This window comes from Equus przewalskii, chromosome 32, assembly GCF_037783145.1.
Source record: "Equus przewalskii isolate Varuska chromosome 32, EquPr2, whole genome shotgun sequence".
Taxonomy (NCBI): Eukaryota; Metazoa; Chordata; class Mammalia; order Perissodactyla; family Equidae; genus Equus; species Equus przewalskii.
This window is the reverse complement of record NC_091862.1, coordinates 13,110,445-13,124,973: the sequence shown is the minus strand read 5'-3', so window position 1 is coordinate 13,124,973 and position 14,529 is coordinate 13,110,445. Positions and strand designations below refer to the sequence as shown.

General features: G+C 42.1%; 1 protein-coding gene across 2 annotated transcripts in view; it reads right to left on the bottom strand.

The window, feature by feature from the left end:
• Positions 1-14,529, bottom strand: part of CNKSR3 (CNKSR family member 3) — an 86,433-nt gene that overhangs the window by 16,974 nt on the left and 54,930 nt on the right. For both annotated transcript variants that reach the window (XM_008529093.2, XM_070603225.1), the window contains exons 3-6: positions 13,296-13,498; positions 12,461-12,548; positions 5,665-5,706; positions 2,524-2,643 (exon numbers count right to left, since the gene is read on the bottom strand). In XM_008529093.2, coding sequence (XP_008527315.2) covers positions 2,524-2,643; positions 5,665-5,706; positions 12,461-12,548; positions 13,296-13,498 — 453 coding nt within the window. The remainder of the gene's footprint in view (positions 1-2,523; positions 2,644-5,664; positions 5,707-12,460; positions 12,549-13,295; positions 13,499-14,529) is intronic.

Below are 14,529 nucleotides of genomic sequence, written 5' to 3'. Positions count from 1 at the left end.
TAGAGGGAGTCACAAACCTATTATTAACTCATTACTCCAACATTTAGAAATATAGCTGCAAGTGAGACTTAAACTTATAAAACATTAAAGGCAGTCCTGTCAGAACAATACTCATTTTTAAGCCTCCTAAAAGATTGTGAAACAAGATCCAAAGAGCGGTGAAGGGAAACTAAAGTCGAAATACTAGTGAAAGAAATCAGAAAGGGGATCTCTTTGATATTATAATTTGTGTATCAGGCGCACAGAATTTTGCCATCACTCCAGGGACTCAGAAGGCATCTTCTCAGACCTGCTGAATGAATGAGGCATTTCAAACAAGGACTGTTCGCTCCTGACCGTCTCTTTGTCTAGTGACACAATGTATCCAGTTAAATTTGGTATTAACAATCATTGCAGGGTGACTTAGGCAAGCCGCTAACGACCCAGACCAGGACAAGTGAGCGAAGACTGCAAAGTAACACAACATCGGAAGTCAATTAGAAACACACATCCCTTAATTTTAAGGGAAGCATAAAAATAAATACGCTCCTTCCTAAAAACCCTGATAGGTAAACTCAGCGGTAAATGCCGTATCGTCGAGGAAACATTTCTGCAGTTTGACACATCAAGCATAAAAAATTTCTATTAAACTTTTATTAGATGGAGGAAGAGCGGAAAAAGTAGATTGGCCAAGGAGGAGTTGCTCACCCTGGTATCTGTATTGCAATAACACAGCTCCTCCTCAGAAATCACTTTTGACTCGGACCTTGCTCTGCTCAGCAACCTATCCCACTCTGTAATGAGAATCTCCTCAAATACGAACACCTTCCAGGTTCTCCACATTCCTCTCCTCTCCTGTTACTTTCATTCGCAGAGAAAGCAGCTTCTCCTACACACAGTACTAATCCTCTTCCCAGAGCATCAGCTTGTACAACTTTACCATCTGAAAGGACAACTCCATTTCTGCCCACTTGGAGCATTTCTCCACGTCAATACTTGACTGTAAACTCACCTCCGGGAAGTCTTCCTGTCGAATCTATTACAACCCATCATTTACTCTGACACCCGAGCAGTCTTACTGTCATATTTATTACTTAGAAACTCACTTAACTAAGAATGTGGGTTTGTCGATATTTGGCCGACTTTTGCTTTCCTATCTGAGAGAAGTGACAGCCTTGACATCTCCCCATTGCCACCTACACACTAGGCACCTGTCCCCCTCCTCCTCGTCCTCATCATCATCTACACCAGCAACAGCAGCTGCAGCCACCAATTTCTGCATAGGTCCTATCCACCCAGCACCCGGTGCTCAACGTTCGTCATCTAATTTAACACTTTCAGCAACCCTGTGAGGCAGTTAGTATTATGATTAACCTTTGACAGATGAGGAAACTGACACGCAAAGAGGTTAAGTCACTTGTTAGCCGGATCTAAACCCAGGTCTCTGACTCAAAGTCTCTAAGCTCATCCATCAGCCTCACCGTTCCTTCACTTAAATTTCAGCAAACTAATGACATCGGATGCAGGCTAGGTCCTGGGAGAGCTGGGTATCTACGTACTGATCTAGGTAGCCAGGTATCTACCTGTATGTATTCTCAGACTCTGCTACTATAGAGCTCATATATTACTGATGAAATATTTCTGAACTTTTTTTTTTGAGGAAGAGTAGCCCTGAGCTAACATCTGCTGCCAAACCTCTTTTTGCTGAGGAAGACTGGCCCTGAGCTAACATCCGTGCTCATCTTCCTCTCCTTTAGATGTGGGATGCCTGCCACAGCATGGCTTGATAAGCAATGCATAGGTCCATGCCAGGGATCCGAACCAGGGAACCCCGGGCCGCCGAACATGGAGCACACAACCTTAACCGCTGCGCCACTGGGCTGGCCCCTCTGAACTATTTTTCAAGGACCATATCTTTCAACCAGCCTCTTCTCACATTCGTCCTAAGTGCCAATAGAGACTAGCAGAGACAATGTTTCCTACCCAGGGACTATCCTTCCTTTGTCCAAATGTGTTATATCTCCTTACACTGCTAAGCCCTAAAAATAAAACTAAGACAATTCCTTCAGGATATGAGTATACAGTTTTAAAATTGTTTATTTTTATACTTTGAAAACATAGAACATATCAACAGTTCAAGACGGCAAATTCCTAACTACATAATGGAAGACAGTCTAGTTTCATTCTACTATTTAAAACGATAATGAAATAAGGAATTATTTAAAAAAAAAAAAGACAATGTGGGGCTGGCCTGGTGGCACAGCGGTTAAGTTTGCCCGCTCCACTTAAGTGGCCTGGAGTTCACCAGTTCGGAGCCCAGGTGTGGACCTAGGCACCACTGCTCAAGCCATACTGTGGCAGGCACCCCACATATGAAGCAGAGGAAGATGGGCACAGATGTTAGCTCGGGGCCAGGCTTCCTCAGCAAAAAGAGGAGGATTGGCAGCAGATGTTAACTCAGGGCTAATCTCCCCCCATGTCCCTCCCAAAAAATGACAATGTGTTGTTATTTGAAAATAAAACAAGTGTTGTTAGAATTCTTACCAGGCCCTCCCCAGGTTTAATGTTGGGTAAGTGAACTTCTTCCAGACACGCACACTGGCTCATAACAGGATCCGTGGTAGATCGGATTGTTTTGTCACAGATGCCATTCAAAACCTTGACCTAGAGTTGGAGAGGCAAATAGTCAGGAAAGGGTCAATCATTAACCAAGTTTATCTCAAGCTGAATTTTAAAGAAACGCACTTCACCTATGATCTTTAGCTCTGGTTGGCAATCGTTTTGATAATACTGCTCAGTGAATGCATGGCATTTGGACTCCGTATTTGCAATCTGTGAAAACGGTGCCAGTATTTCAGCTTTGTTTAAAAATGCCGCTTTCATATTAACTTCTTTACAACCCCTGAAGAGCCCAGGCTGGGCAGAACCCCCTCTTGGCAGTTAAGGAGAATGATCCATTCCCAGCCATTTATATGCTTTTTTAGCGATCACTCACATTCTCTGCATACCAAATATTGACAAGGTAAAAAAAATATTTTTTGCCTGCACCATTTTTTAAAATATATTTTATTTTTCAAAGCAGTTTTAGTTTTACAGAAAAACTGAGCCAAAAGTGCAGAGTTCTTATATACTTCCTCTCCCACTTCAGCACAGTTTCCAATACAGTTATATTACTATAACACAGTTAATAATAACATATTATTTTTTTTTTTGAGGAAGATTAGCCCTGAGCTAACATCTGCTGCCAATCCTCTTTTTGCTGAGGAAGACCGGCCCTGAGCTAACATTCGTGCCCACCTTCCTCTACTTTATATGTGGGATGCCTACCACAGCATGGCTTGACAAGCGGTGCCATGTCCGCACCCTGAATCCGAACCGGTGAACCCTAGGCTGTCGAAGCGGAACGTGCGCACTTAACCACTGCGCCACTGGGCCGACCCCAACATGATATTATTAACATCTTGCATTAGTGTGGTACATTTGTTACAACTGGTGAACCAAGGTTGATACATTGTTATTAACAAAAGTCATTAGTTGATGTTGGGTTCACTCTCTGTGGTCTATTGTTCTACGGGTTTTGACAAGTGCCTAATGTCATGTATCCACCATTACAGTATCATACCGAATAGTTTCACCACCTAAAAATCCACCGTGCTACACCTATTCATCTCTCCACCCTCCCCTCTCCCCCACTATGAACCCCTGGCAATCACTGTTATGGTTTTGCCTTTGCCAGAAGGTCAAATAATTAGAATTATACAGTACATAGCCTTTTCAGACTGGCTTCTTCCACTTAGTAATATGCTTTTAAGGTTTCTCCATGGCTTGACAGTTCATTTCTTTTTAGTGCTGAATAAGATTCCACAGTCTAGATGTCTCAATTTGTTTCTCCAGTCATCTACTAAAGGATGCTTCCAAGTTTTGGCACTTATAAAGAAAGCTGCTATAACATTCTGTGCAGGTTTTTTTGGCTATGTTTTTAATTTATTTGGGTTTGCTGGATCGTAGAGTACGTTTAGTTTTGTGCCTTCCAAAGTGGCTGTACCATTCTACATTTCCACCAGCAGCGAGAGTTCCTATTGCTCCACATCCTCACCAGCATTTGGTGGTGTCATGTTTTGGATTTTGTTATCATGTTATTGTATTAGGTGTGTAGTGGTATCTCATTGTTTTAATTTGCAATTCCCTAATGAAACGTTATGTTGAACATCTTTCCACATGCTTACTTGCCAGCTGTGTATCTTTTTTGGTGGGGTATCTGTTCGATGGTTTGCCTGCTTTTTAATTGGGTTGTTTGTTTTCTTATTATTGAGTTTTAAGAGTTCTTTGTATATTTTGGATACAAGTCCCTTATCTGATATGTGTTTTGAAAACAGTTTCTCCCAGTCTGTGGCTTGTCTTTTCATTCTCTTAACAGTGGATTTCAAGGAGCAGAGTTTCTAATTTTCATGAAGTCTACCTTATCAACTTTTCTTTCTTTTTTTTTTTCCCTAATTATTGGCATCTGAGCTAACAACTCTTGCCAACTTTTTTTTTTCTGCTTTTTCTCCCCAAATCCCCCCAGTACATAGTTGTACATTTTAGTTGTGGGTCCTTCTAGTTGTGGCATGTGGGATGCCGCCTCAGCGTGGCCTGATGAGCAGTGCCACATCCGCACCCAGGATCCGAACCAGCAAAACCCTGAGGCGCCGAAGAGGAGCGTGTGAACTTAATCGCTTGGCCACGGGGCCGGCCCCTCAACTTTTCTTTCATGGTTCGTGCTTTTGTCGTTGTACTTAACAACTCATCGCCAAAGCCAAGGTCACCTAGATTTTCCCCTGTTATCTTCTAGGAGTTCTATAGTTTGCATTTTACCTTTACGTCTACAGTCTTTCTGGCAATGGCTCATACTCTCTGAACACCGAACAGTGACAAGGTAAAATCTTGAGACATGAGGATCCCTGTTAAGTGGGCTCCATGTAGAAATCACAGTGGTTACGTGTGGTTACCTCTCCCAATCAGATTCATCTAACCTTTCAAAATTAAACAACTAAAGAAACCAGGAAATTCCAAAGAGTGATTTTCTTTTTCCAAGGGGGGACAATCCAAGAAGCGACACTTTTTACATTCCTCTAATTTGTTTAACCTCTCTATTTATGGAAAATATATTTATAGCAGTTTCATTGCTAAATTCCTCAACATCAGTAGGAGGAAGGCCTTATCAAAAGAGCACAGGCTGGCTTATGTCAAAAGGAGGAAGCGATGATGAATAGTTACCAAAACGCTCTTGAAACAGTCACAGCACACCCCCCGCCATCATAAGATTTTTGCCAAGAATTTTTTTTTAATCAAAATGGGCCTAAAATGAAATTTGCAGATCAGTTTAACCCTGATTAACAGGCTAGCTAGCAATTTAAGTACAACTGTACCCTGAGGAAATGTTCAGAGGAAAAAAAAAACCCCAGCAAAACAGAGACCCCAATATATCCAATTTAAGCACAGGAATTTTCATAACAGTTGGTCTTATCGTTAAACAACTTTATTTTTCCCTTTCCGTCTAAATTAATAGACTCCTATCCCAAACGCCAATATTTCAAAGTATATCCTAAAATAATGAGCCACAGTGCATTTACTTTAATTAATGTGATTCCCACTGTTTTGGGCAAAGGAATTTTACAATAACTTTTAGAATGTATATATACTTACTACAGTTAAAACTTTATCCTCCATTTCTGCTACAAGGCAATCCTAAGGAAGGAAAGAAGAAAATGACAACTGTAAGAGCTAAGAACTTTCAAAAACTGTCGGCTTAGCTCTCTACATATTTCCTGGAGCCCAAGATGGTGCCTGACACGCACCCTACCCTGTAGCCTGAGCAGGCATGCGTGGTCGGGAGGAGAGACTCGACTGGAGAGAGAGGGAAGAGCAGGAATGGGGCTGACATTCAGTGACTTCTAAGGCTCTGTTCAATCCTCGCCCAAGGAGGTTATCACCCAAAGAACCCATTTGACTGATTATTTAATCAGAAAACCTACAAAAATCATTGAACTGAAATATACCTACTGTCCAGACTGTGCAGAGAATAGTAAGTCAGAAGTCCAAGTCCAAGAAACCTGACAATGGCTGCCAAACGTGACCCCAGGCTCGGCTAGCATGGTGCCAACAAGCCAGGAGTCTTTTGCTCTGGGCCTGCCTATAAGAACAGCTTTCAAATAAGAGCTTGAGTAAACTTAGCCACAAAAGTTTATTTTAAGCACCACTGAGATTAAATCAGATATTTCAGTCCTTAATAGAGGAAAAAGGTTCAACAAAACATTCATTAACACACTGCCAAAAAAATGGTCTTGAGGTATGCTATTGATGACATTAAATAAAGGGCTGGAATGCAAAGCATTATTTACTCAGCTTAAGAACAAAAGACTTGGAACTGTATGAACCGGTTAGCTGATTATAGGAATCAGCATTGTCCCGTCTAAAAGCAGCCAAACTGAAACCGCCATTGTGAAACTCTCACAGCTAACCTTCCAGAACTGTCTACAGCTGAGGATTTCAATCCACACAGCAGAGGGCATGCAGGAGAAAAGGGACACCAACTGGACTCTAGAGTTTATTCAGCACCATTAAGCATAATCCCAAAAGGGGACAGCCTATGGAAAATGCTAATTATTTCATGTACATGAAGGATATTAATCAACTACGCTGGGAGTGTCAGACAAAAATTTTCACCTCAATCAAAAAGCCATTTTAGGGCCCGGCCTGGTGGCGCAGCGGTTAAGTTCGCACGTTCCGCTTTGGCGGTCCAGGGTTCGCCAGTTCAGATCCTGGGTGTGGACCTACACACCGCTTGTCAAGCCACACTATGGCAGGCGTCCCACATATAAGGTAGAGGAAGATGAGCACGGATGTTAGCTCAGGGCCAGTCTTCCTCAGCAAAAGAGGAAGATTGGTGGCAGATGTTAGCTCAGGGCTAATCTTCCTCAAAAAAAAAGTCTTTTTAGGTTATTTTTTACTACCACTGGGAGGGAGGGGTGGAAATGGCTACCAATTGCTATGCTATGTGAGTTTATAGTCAGATTATCAGAGGCTTAAAAAAATTTTTCATTTTCTCTATTAGGTAAAAATGTGGGAAACAATAACAATTACTCTCCTGTTCCCAAAATTGACACTGACTCTCAGCAAAACAGAAGCCAAGTGACAAAACACTAAACGCATGTGTACTAAAATACAAAATATATATAATTTACATAAATATAAAAATATACTATGTAATGCTAAAATGCGTGAATCTGATATAAATTCAAACTACAGGAGAAAATATGAATAATTACAGCTCAAAAATGTGCTTTTCTTCCTCCATCTTGTGCAAGGAACTAAATCATCAACTACCATAATGGCTCAGCCCCTCTTAACACCATTTGAAGGAGGGAATTATGAAATCAATGTCAACTTTAGCAAAACAGAACTTACATGGTCTCGTGCTAGAAATAAAACTAATAATTTGTGTTCGCGATTTTTCATTACAAACCCCACAACGATGTGAGCACTGTCACCCTCGGGAGAAAATCACCCACAGGCAGAGAGCTCCTCTCCATACGCCAGGGCCCAAGATTCAAGATGGATGTTTGACCTCATGGTTTCTGATACTTGAGTCCTTGACAGATCCAAGAAGCCACCAAGAAAATGGGCTCCTGATGGTGAAGGAGCCAATGTGCGAGGGGAGCTCTCCTTCCTCCTTGAATTGTTCAAGTCAGTGTGTGAAAGGGCTCACTTTTCACCTTCCGCCACTGTGAACGTGGGTTCCCACACCCATTCCTACTGGGAGGAAGCAGCTGCAGGCATGACTTCATGATATCTGGCATGAAGGCAACGGAATGGAAAAAAGAAGTGGAGGAACCAAGTCACCCCCCATCATGAGCCAGACAGTGGGGCTGGGCCTTGCCACATTCCCTGGTCACCTGGATTGGCAGACAGGCCAGCCTACCTGGCAGAGACCCAGCCAAGGCAGCTATCAGGTGCCCCTTCCTTCCCTGGCTGTTCCTTATTCTACCTTCTTACCCACTGAGAAGACTTGGGTGACCCGTTTAACCTCTCCATGCTCCGTTTCCTACTCTGTAAAGAGGGGAGGCTGAAAACCTACCTCAGAGAACTGCTGAGAACCAAATGTGATAACACGTGTCAGCATGCAGCACACACCTGAGACACAGCCCACACTCAATAAATGGTCTCATGGCTTTCTCCTCCTCGGCCTTCATGGCTATCTTTCTTTCTGTTCAGTTTTCATAGGCTTTACATTGCTCATGTCCCCCCATTTTTTTCCACAAGGGAACTCAGCACCCGCCACTGTCATTTCATCTCTCCCCATCGAGATTCCAGATTTCACGTCATCACAACATTAGGAGGATACATTGACGATACAGCTCACAATCCCCTCCCACCTCAGTTTCCTTCACCTGAAATTCTAGTCTGAAAACTCAATGGAATACCCATCCGTGGACCTGGTGTGCGACTAGCTGAACCATGCTCAAAAGAAGTGTGTGCTTTCCTTACAGGGGGGAAAAAAGCAGCAACCATTTATCCTTCAAATCAGGAGCCTGATACATTATCCTTAGAAGGAAGGATGCAGAGAAAGTGACAAGAAAGAGGAGGGGGAAATGGCAATAGGTGGGAAAGGAGAAAAAGGACAAGCATACATCTGTCTTCACAGACAGAGACACAAGAAATCAAGACTCAAGGAGAACATGTTCCTTCTCACTGGCAAGAAAGATACAACTTTCATTCTTTTCATTCCCCAGTTAAAAGGAATAAATGGAAAAGACAGGTTTCTTCTCAATGAGTCGACAGATCTTCTGCCAAGAAATTTAGAGGAAAACAGTACTTCACATAGTTGTAAGAGAGTGTGAAATCTCCTGGCTCATTCAGTCTTATTGCTGCCATTACTCGGCACATTGAAAAACGACATTCAACTCATTCATCAAGTTTGTTATTTCTAATTTGTGCACTCACAGATATTAGCACTTGCCAAAGCCCCTACATTCTCCAATTACTACAGAAAGCATATGTTCATCAAGAGTTAAAGATGTTTTTTCAATCCAAGTTCATAAAATGATATTCTCATATGTATTTATATGTTGCCAGTTTTAATCCTTAAAAATTGTTCAAATTTAAATAAACCAAAAAATACCAGACTATAAGAGGAACATATTTGGTAACTGCCTCTTCTTAAACCATCAAGCTTGATTCCAGAAAACAAATACAGGGCAAGGTTTTTATATGTCCTATTATAGGTTACTCTTTTTTTTTTTTTTAAAGATTGGCACCTGGGCTAACAACTGTTACCAATCTTCCTTTTTCTTTTTTTTTTTTTTTAAGGATTGGAACCTGGGCTAACAACTGTTGCCAATCTTTTTTTTTTTTTCTGCTTTATTTCCCTAACCCCCCCTGGTACATAGTTGTATATCTTAGTTGCAGGTCCCTCTGGTTGTGGGATGTGGGACGCCGCCTCAACGTGGCCTGACGAGTGGTGCCATGTCCGCGCCCAGGATCTGAACCCTGGGCCGCCGCAGCAGAGCGTGCAAGCTTAACCACTCGGCCACGGAGCCGGCCCCTAGGTTACTATTTCTTAAGTGGGCATAGTGCTTTATATATATCTCATTTAATCTTCATAACAATCTTTTGAGGTAGATATTATTTTTAAAAGTTTATATTATTTCTCTATTTTTAATTTTACACGAATGCATAAATGTGGTCATACGTGCACTTTTTGTAAATTAAAAAAAAATTTTTTTTTGGCTTGACATGTTCCCTCCCCACTTCTTTCCCTAAGATAGACTCAATTTTTCTTCCAAATTGCCCACTGTGCTTATCTATTCCCTTTTATACAGGTTTTTGGACACAGGTGTGTAATATAAACACACACACACACACACACACACATATATATATATACAATTAAAAAATTGGGGGGGGTCACTATTTTTCTTCACATTACACGTTTTCTTTCCTCAACAATAACTTGTAGAAATCCCACCAAATCATCTGGTGAGGTAAATATTAGTATTCCCATTTTACAGATGAGAAAAATTGAGGCTTATGGTTTTAAGTGACTTGTCCTAGGTCCCAGGGCTAATTAACGGCAGAGGTAGGATTTGAACTTATGGCTGGCTGTCTCTGAAGCATACATTCAATGACCACCAAAGGGAAACCAAGAACAAAAAATAAACCACAAACAAACAAAAACAAGACCTCTTGTATCCCTTAAGTTGGGATTAAATTTTTCCTAAGAGACAAATTCTCTTTCGCTTCTTTGTCAAAAGCATTCTTTCATTTGTTTAAACGCACATTTAAAATATCACCATTAATCACATGCCAGGCGTCGTGAGGCCCCAACTACACAGGTCGAGCGACATGAGGGTGCTCAGTGGACACCTCTCCTGATGGAAGCAGGTCAGGTTCGGCACCTCCCACGGGGAGCCTTTCTTATCATCAGTTCATATCAACACCTCTATGACCACAAGAAGAAAAGCCACCTGAGACAATGCAATCAGCCCATTCTGTCCAGACAAGAACAGAATCAGGGTGGTCAGATTACTCAACGTCACCTTCTCAACGTAGGTGACTCTAGCCAGCGTCTCAATCCTTCCGGCACTCTCTCCTTAGCACTTCTCCAACTTCATAGAACTTGAAATATAGTTTGCGTATTTATCTTTTAATTTTCTCATTCCCCCAGAGACTGTAAGTTCCACGAGGGATTCTTTTCATCCATTTATTTACTCTGGTATTCCCATTGTCTAGAAGAGCAGTAGACCCACATAGCAAGTGCTCGGTAAATATTTATTGAAGGAGCAGTCCAAACACCTACGAAGCCAACATCAACCTGCTTAGGCAAAGCAGCAGCATCTTGTGAAAACAACTGCTACCACCTCTGTTTTCAACTGCATCCCTTTCTCCTCCTCTCCCCCGCACTACAGCAGGGGCCGCCTCGATGAATCACTCAGTCTAGGACCCGTTAAATAAAACACAGATGCACCCAAGAGCAAAACTTCCCCATTTGCTAACTATGATGTTTAACTCTTACACTGTCATTTAATCAATCGCAAGTAAATTCTGTTAAAAATCAAAATAGGAGGCAGGATATTGTGGGAAGAGAGAAGCAGGAAAAAAAAAAAAGAAAGCTCAAGGTATCAGAGAAATAAATGCCTTCTACCACCAATGCCAGGACTCCGTGGCTGTATGATTAATGTACCACAATTGGTACCAGACTCTTTTTGTCAAAATTATTTTACACATCATAAAAAAGAGCAGAAACGCAGAGTCCCATGAGATGCTCCATGCTCCTTTCTAAGAACATGGCCTCAAAAGCATATAATGAAGCCACACATGCCTTAAGTTCAATGGCGGCTCAGGACTGGACCACATACAGCTGCCACGTGCAAAGCCAACTTCACTCTTCAAGTTCCAGGAAGACACAAAGTACAAAGCTTTTCAGAATTACATCCATTATAGATGCAGTAATACGGTGGGGACCAAGGAAAGGATGTTCTTAACTTTTTGCCAACTCAGCAGTGGAAACAAATGTGGAATCACAGAATTTTAGAACCAAGCGAGATGGGAAAAAAGAACACGTTCTTCCTTACATTTTATAGCCTCAATTCAATTCAAAAATATTTTACAAGTCTTTGCTATGTGCCAGGTAATATGACAGCAAGTGACCTTAAGAGCTGATGGTCTAATAAGAAATATTTTTAAAAGTTCAGGTTACAGAAGCCAGGTGAGTTACAGACCGACTGATACAAATCTTCCTGGCTAAGGAAGATTAGCCAGATACTTAGATCTGGTAAGATACTTGCTAAGATACTTAGGTCTGGCCAATGAGCTGGGAGTGAAATGGACATGAGTCACTTCCAAACCAGGACATTTGTCAGTGTGAGAACCTCCTCTGCCACAGGCTCAAGCAACATGAGATACTGCTTGTTCTGCCAGTCTGCATCCTGAAGTGGGGAGAATTAAAGCAGATCCCTAAACTGACCCATTGGGATACAGATAACCAAGCAATAAAGTGCTGAGGTTTGTGGGTTATTTGTTACTACATCATAACTTAGCACATCCTGACTGGTAAAGCCAACCACAGAGGTCGAAATGAAAAGAAAACTAAGAAGCAGACACAGTAAGGTATTTAAAATAAAGAGGATAGTGAAATTTAGTTACTCTAGCATTTCTATTTAAAAAATTAAGTATTCTAACATTTTAGAGGAAGTACAGGACTCCTAGCTCAACTATTTTAAAACAAAAGAGGCCATCTTTGATGGAAAGGCCACTGGTCATTTTTCAGAAACCATCTACACAATACATCTGACTTAAAGCCTTTCATCTCTCCCCAATTCTGATGAGAAAAAAAAAAAAAAACAGGGAGAGAAAGAATGGTACTTCATGCCTGCCTGTAAACCCTTTGATGAAGTGGGAAAAGGGAGGAAAGAAGTTGAGAAAGCGACAACGATGTACTGACCTTCTGGACTGCAGTGGTCAGATCCAAACAAAGCTGAATGACTTTGTTCTTCGTTACTGAGAAGTCAGCGATCCCTGTAAATGGAGCCCTAGAAAGCAACAACAATTCTTAAAAAAGAAAAGTGGGGGCCGGGGGGAGGGAACCCACTGGGATCCCACACTGTGTGCTGACAAGCATGCCTACACAACAGGCTGGCTTAAATTATCCATTGTGTAACTGTTTCAGGTAACACACAGAATGGGAATCTGAATAGAAAAGAGACAGAGAAGTGCTAGATAAAAACATCACAAAATGAGCCAAGAGAATGAACATCCCTTCCGAAGTCAACTAACAGTCCTCATACCAATCAAATACTCATTAATGTTTCTGTTGTTGTTGTTTTGGTTTGGTTTTTTTTTTGCTGAGGAAGATTTGCCCTGAGCTAACATCTGTCCCAGTCTTCCTCTATTTTGTATGTGGGTTACCGCCATAGCACAGCTGCTGATGAGTGGTGTAGGTCCATGCCAGGGGACCAAACCCAGGCCACTGAACCTGAGCGCACCAAACTTAACCACTAGGCCACAGGGCCGACCCTCACTAATGTTTAACCTCAGCAAAACACAACTTTAGCACAGTTCCACTCTCTTCTAAGCGGAAGTTATTTTGTTCCTGCTATTTACCTTTTCAGGAACTTCCAGAGGGACCCTACAGACTACTACTGATCCAGAACTCCTGGAGAGATCCGATGGAAAGACATGAAGGGAGCAATGGTCCATTTTCTTGGGACAAAGTACAGGCTATTGTATGCATCTCAGACCCTCCTTTTACAGCACAGTAAAGCACACCCATGACTCACCGGTCCAGCCAAGCTAACAAGGCCTTGGCAGCGCCTATGAGCTCCACCACAGAAGTCAGGAACTCATTGGGGGGCTTGTGGGAGGTGTTCCCATCATAAGCTGGACTCTTCCGCCGACTACTTATGTAATTCTGTAAGTTGTGGCAAGACGCACGCAGCTTCAGAACCAAGTTCTTCATGTTATCAGTTTCAAGGCCATAATTCTGTGGAAAATAAAATCAAAGGGAAAAACTCAAAACTGACAACAATGTTCAGACTCTCATAATAACTCAACAGCTCACTAAACAACTTGAATAACTCCTACAACAGCCACAAAACCCTACGTAATTTACTAGCAGTGCTGGTTTCACGCACTTGGGCCACACCAGCCTTTTCTCTGTTCCTCCCACAGCCTACTCTTACCTCAGGGACTTGGCTCCTGCTCATTCCTCTTCCTGAAATGTTCCTCCCTCAAATCGCTTTCTTACCACTTGCATCCCAGCCCAAATGTTGCATCTTCTTCAAGGCTTCTCAGACCATCTAGAGCAGCGTTTCACAACCTAGCCCCTACCAACATTTAAGCCAAATAATTCTTTGTTTGGGTTACGGGGGAGGATTCCTCTACATGGCAGGATGTTGAGCTGGCCTCTACTCATAGGTATCAGTAGTACTCCCTCCCCAGTTGTGACAACCAAAAATGACTCCAGACATTGCCAAGTGCCTCCTCAGGGCACTCTCTAGCACGTCACTTATCTGTCATCTCTCTGAGGCACCTTCTTTGCTGCTGTCTTCCCCACAGGGATGCAAGGTCTGTGAGCGTGCAGCTCTGAGCACATTGCTCACGACTCTATTTCCAGCACAGCAGACAATAAAGTAGTCATCGAATGGATGACTTTCCATCGGAGGAGAGTCGCTCACACGGAAACAGGGCAGCATAGACGAAACATCAATTTCCCTGTCATTTCCGTCTCGTGAGCTTCTAACCTGTGTTCTTTCTGAACAATGTTCAACCTACTTGGGTATTTTTAAAAAATCAATTTCACGTGACAATATTGTCCCAGACTCCCTTTCAGATAAAGAACAAATCTCAGGAAACAACGCATAAATCTGAGCTAACTTGGGGGCTCAGGGATGAAATTTCTATATTCAATGGCACTACATGTGCCTAAATTGGTGTTTCATCATTTTAACAAAAAGTGAAAATATTTCTGGGGTATATACAACTGTATCAACAGCATCCCAAAGCAAGAATGGG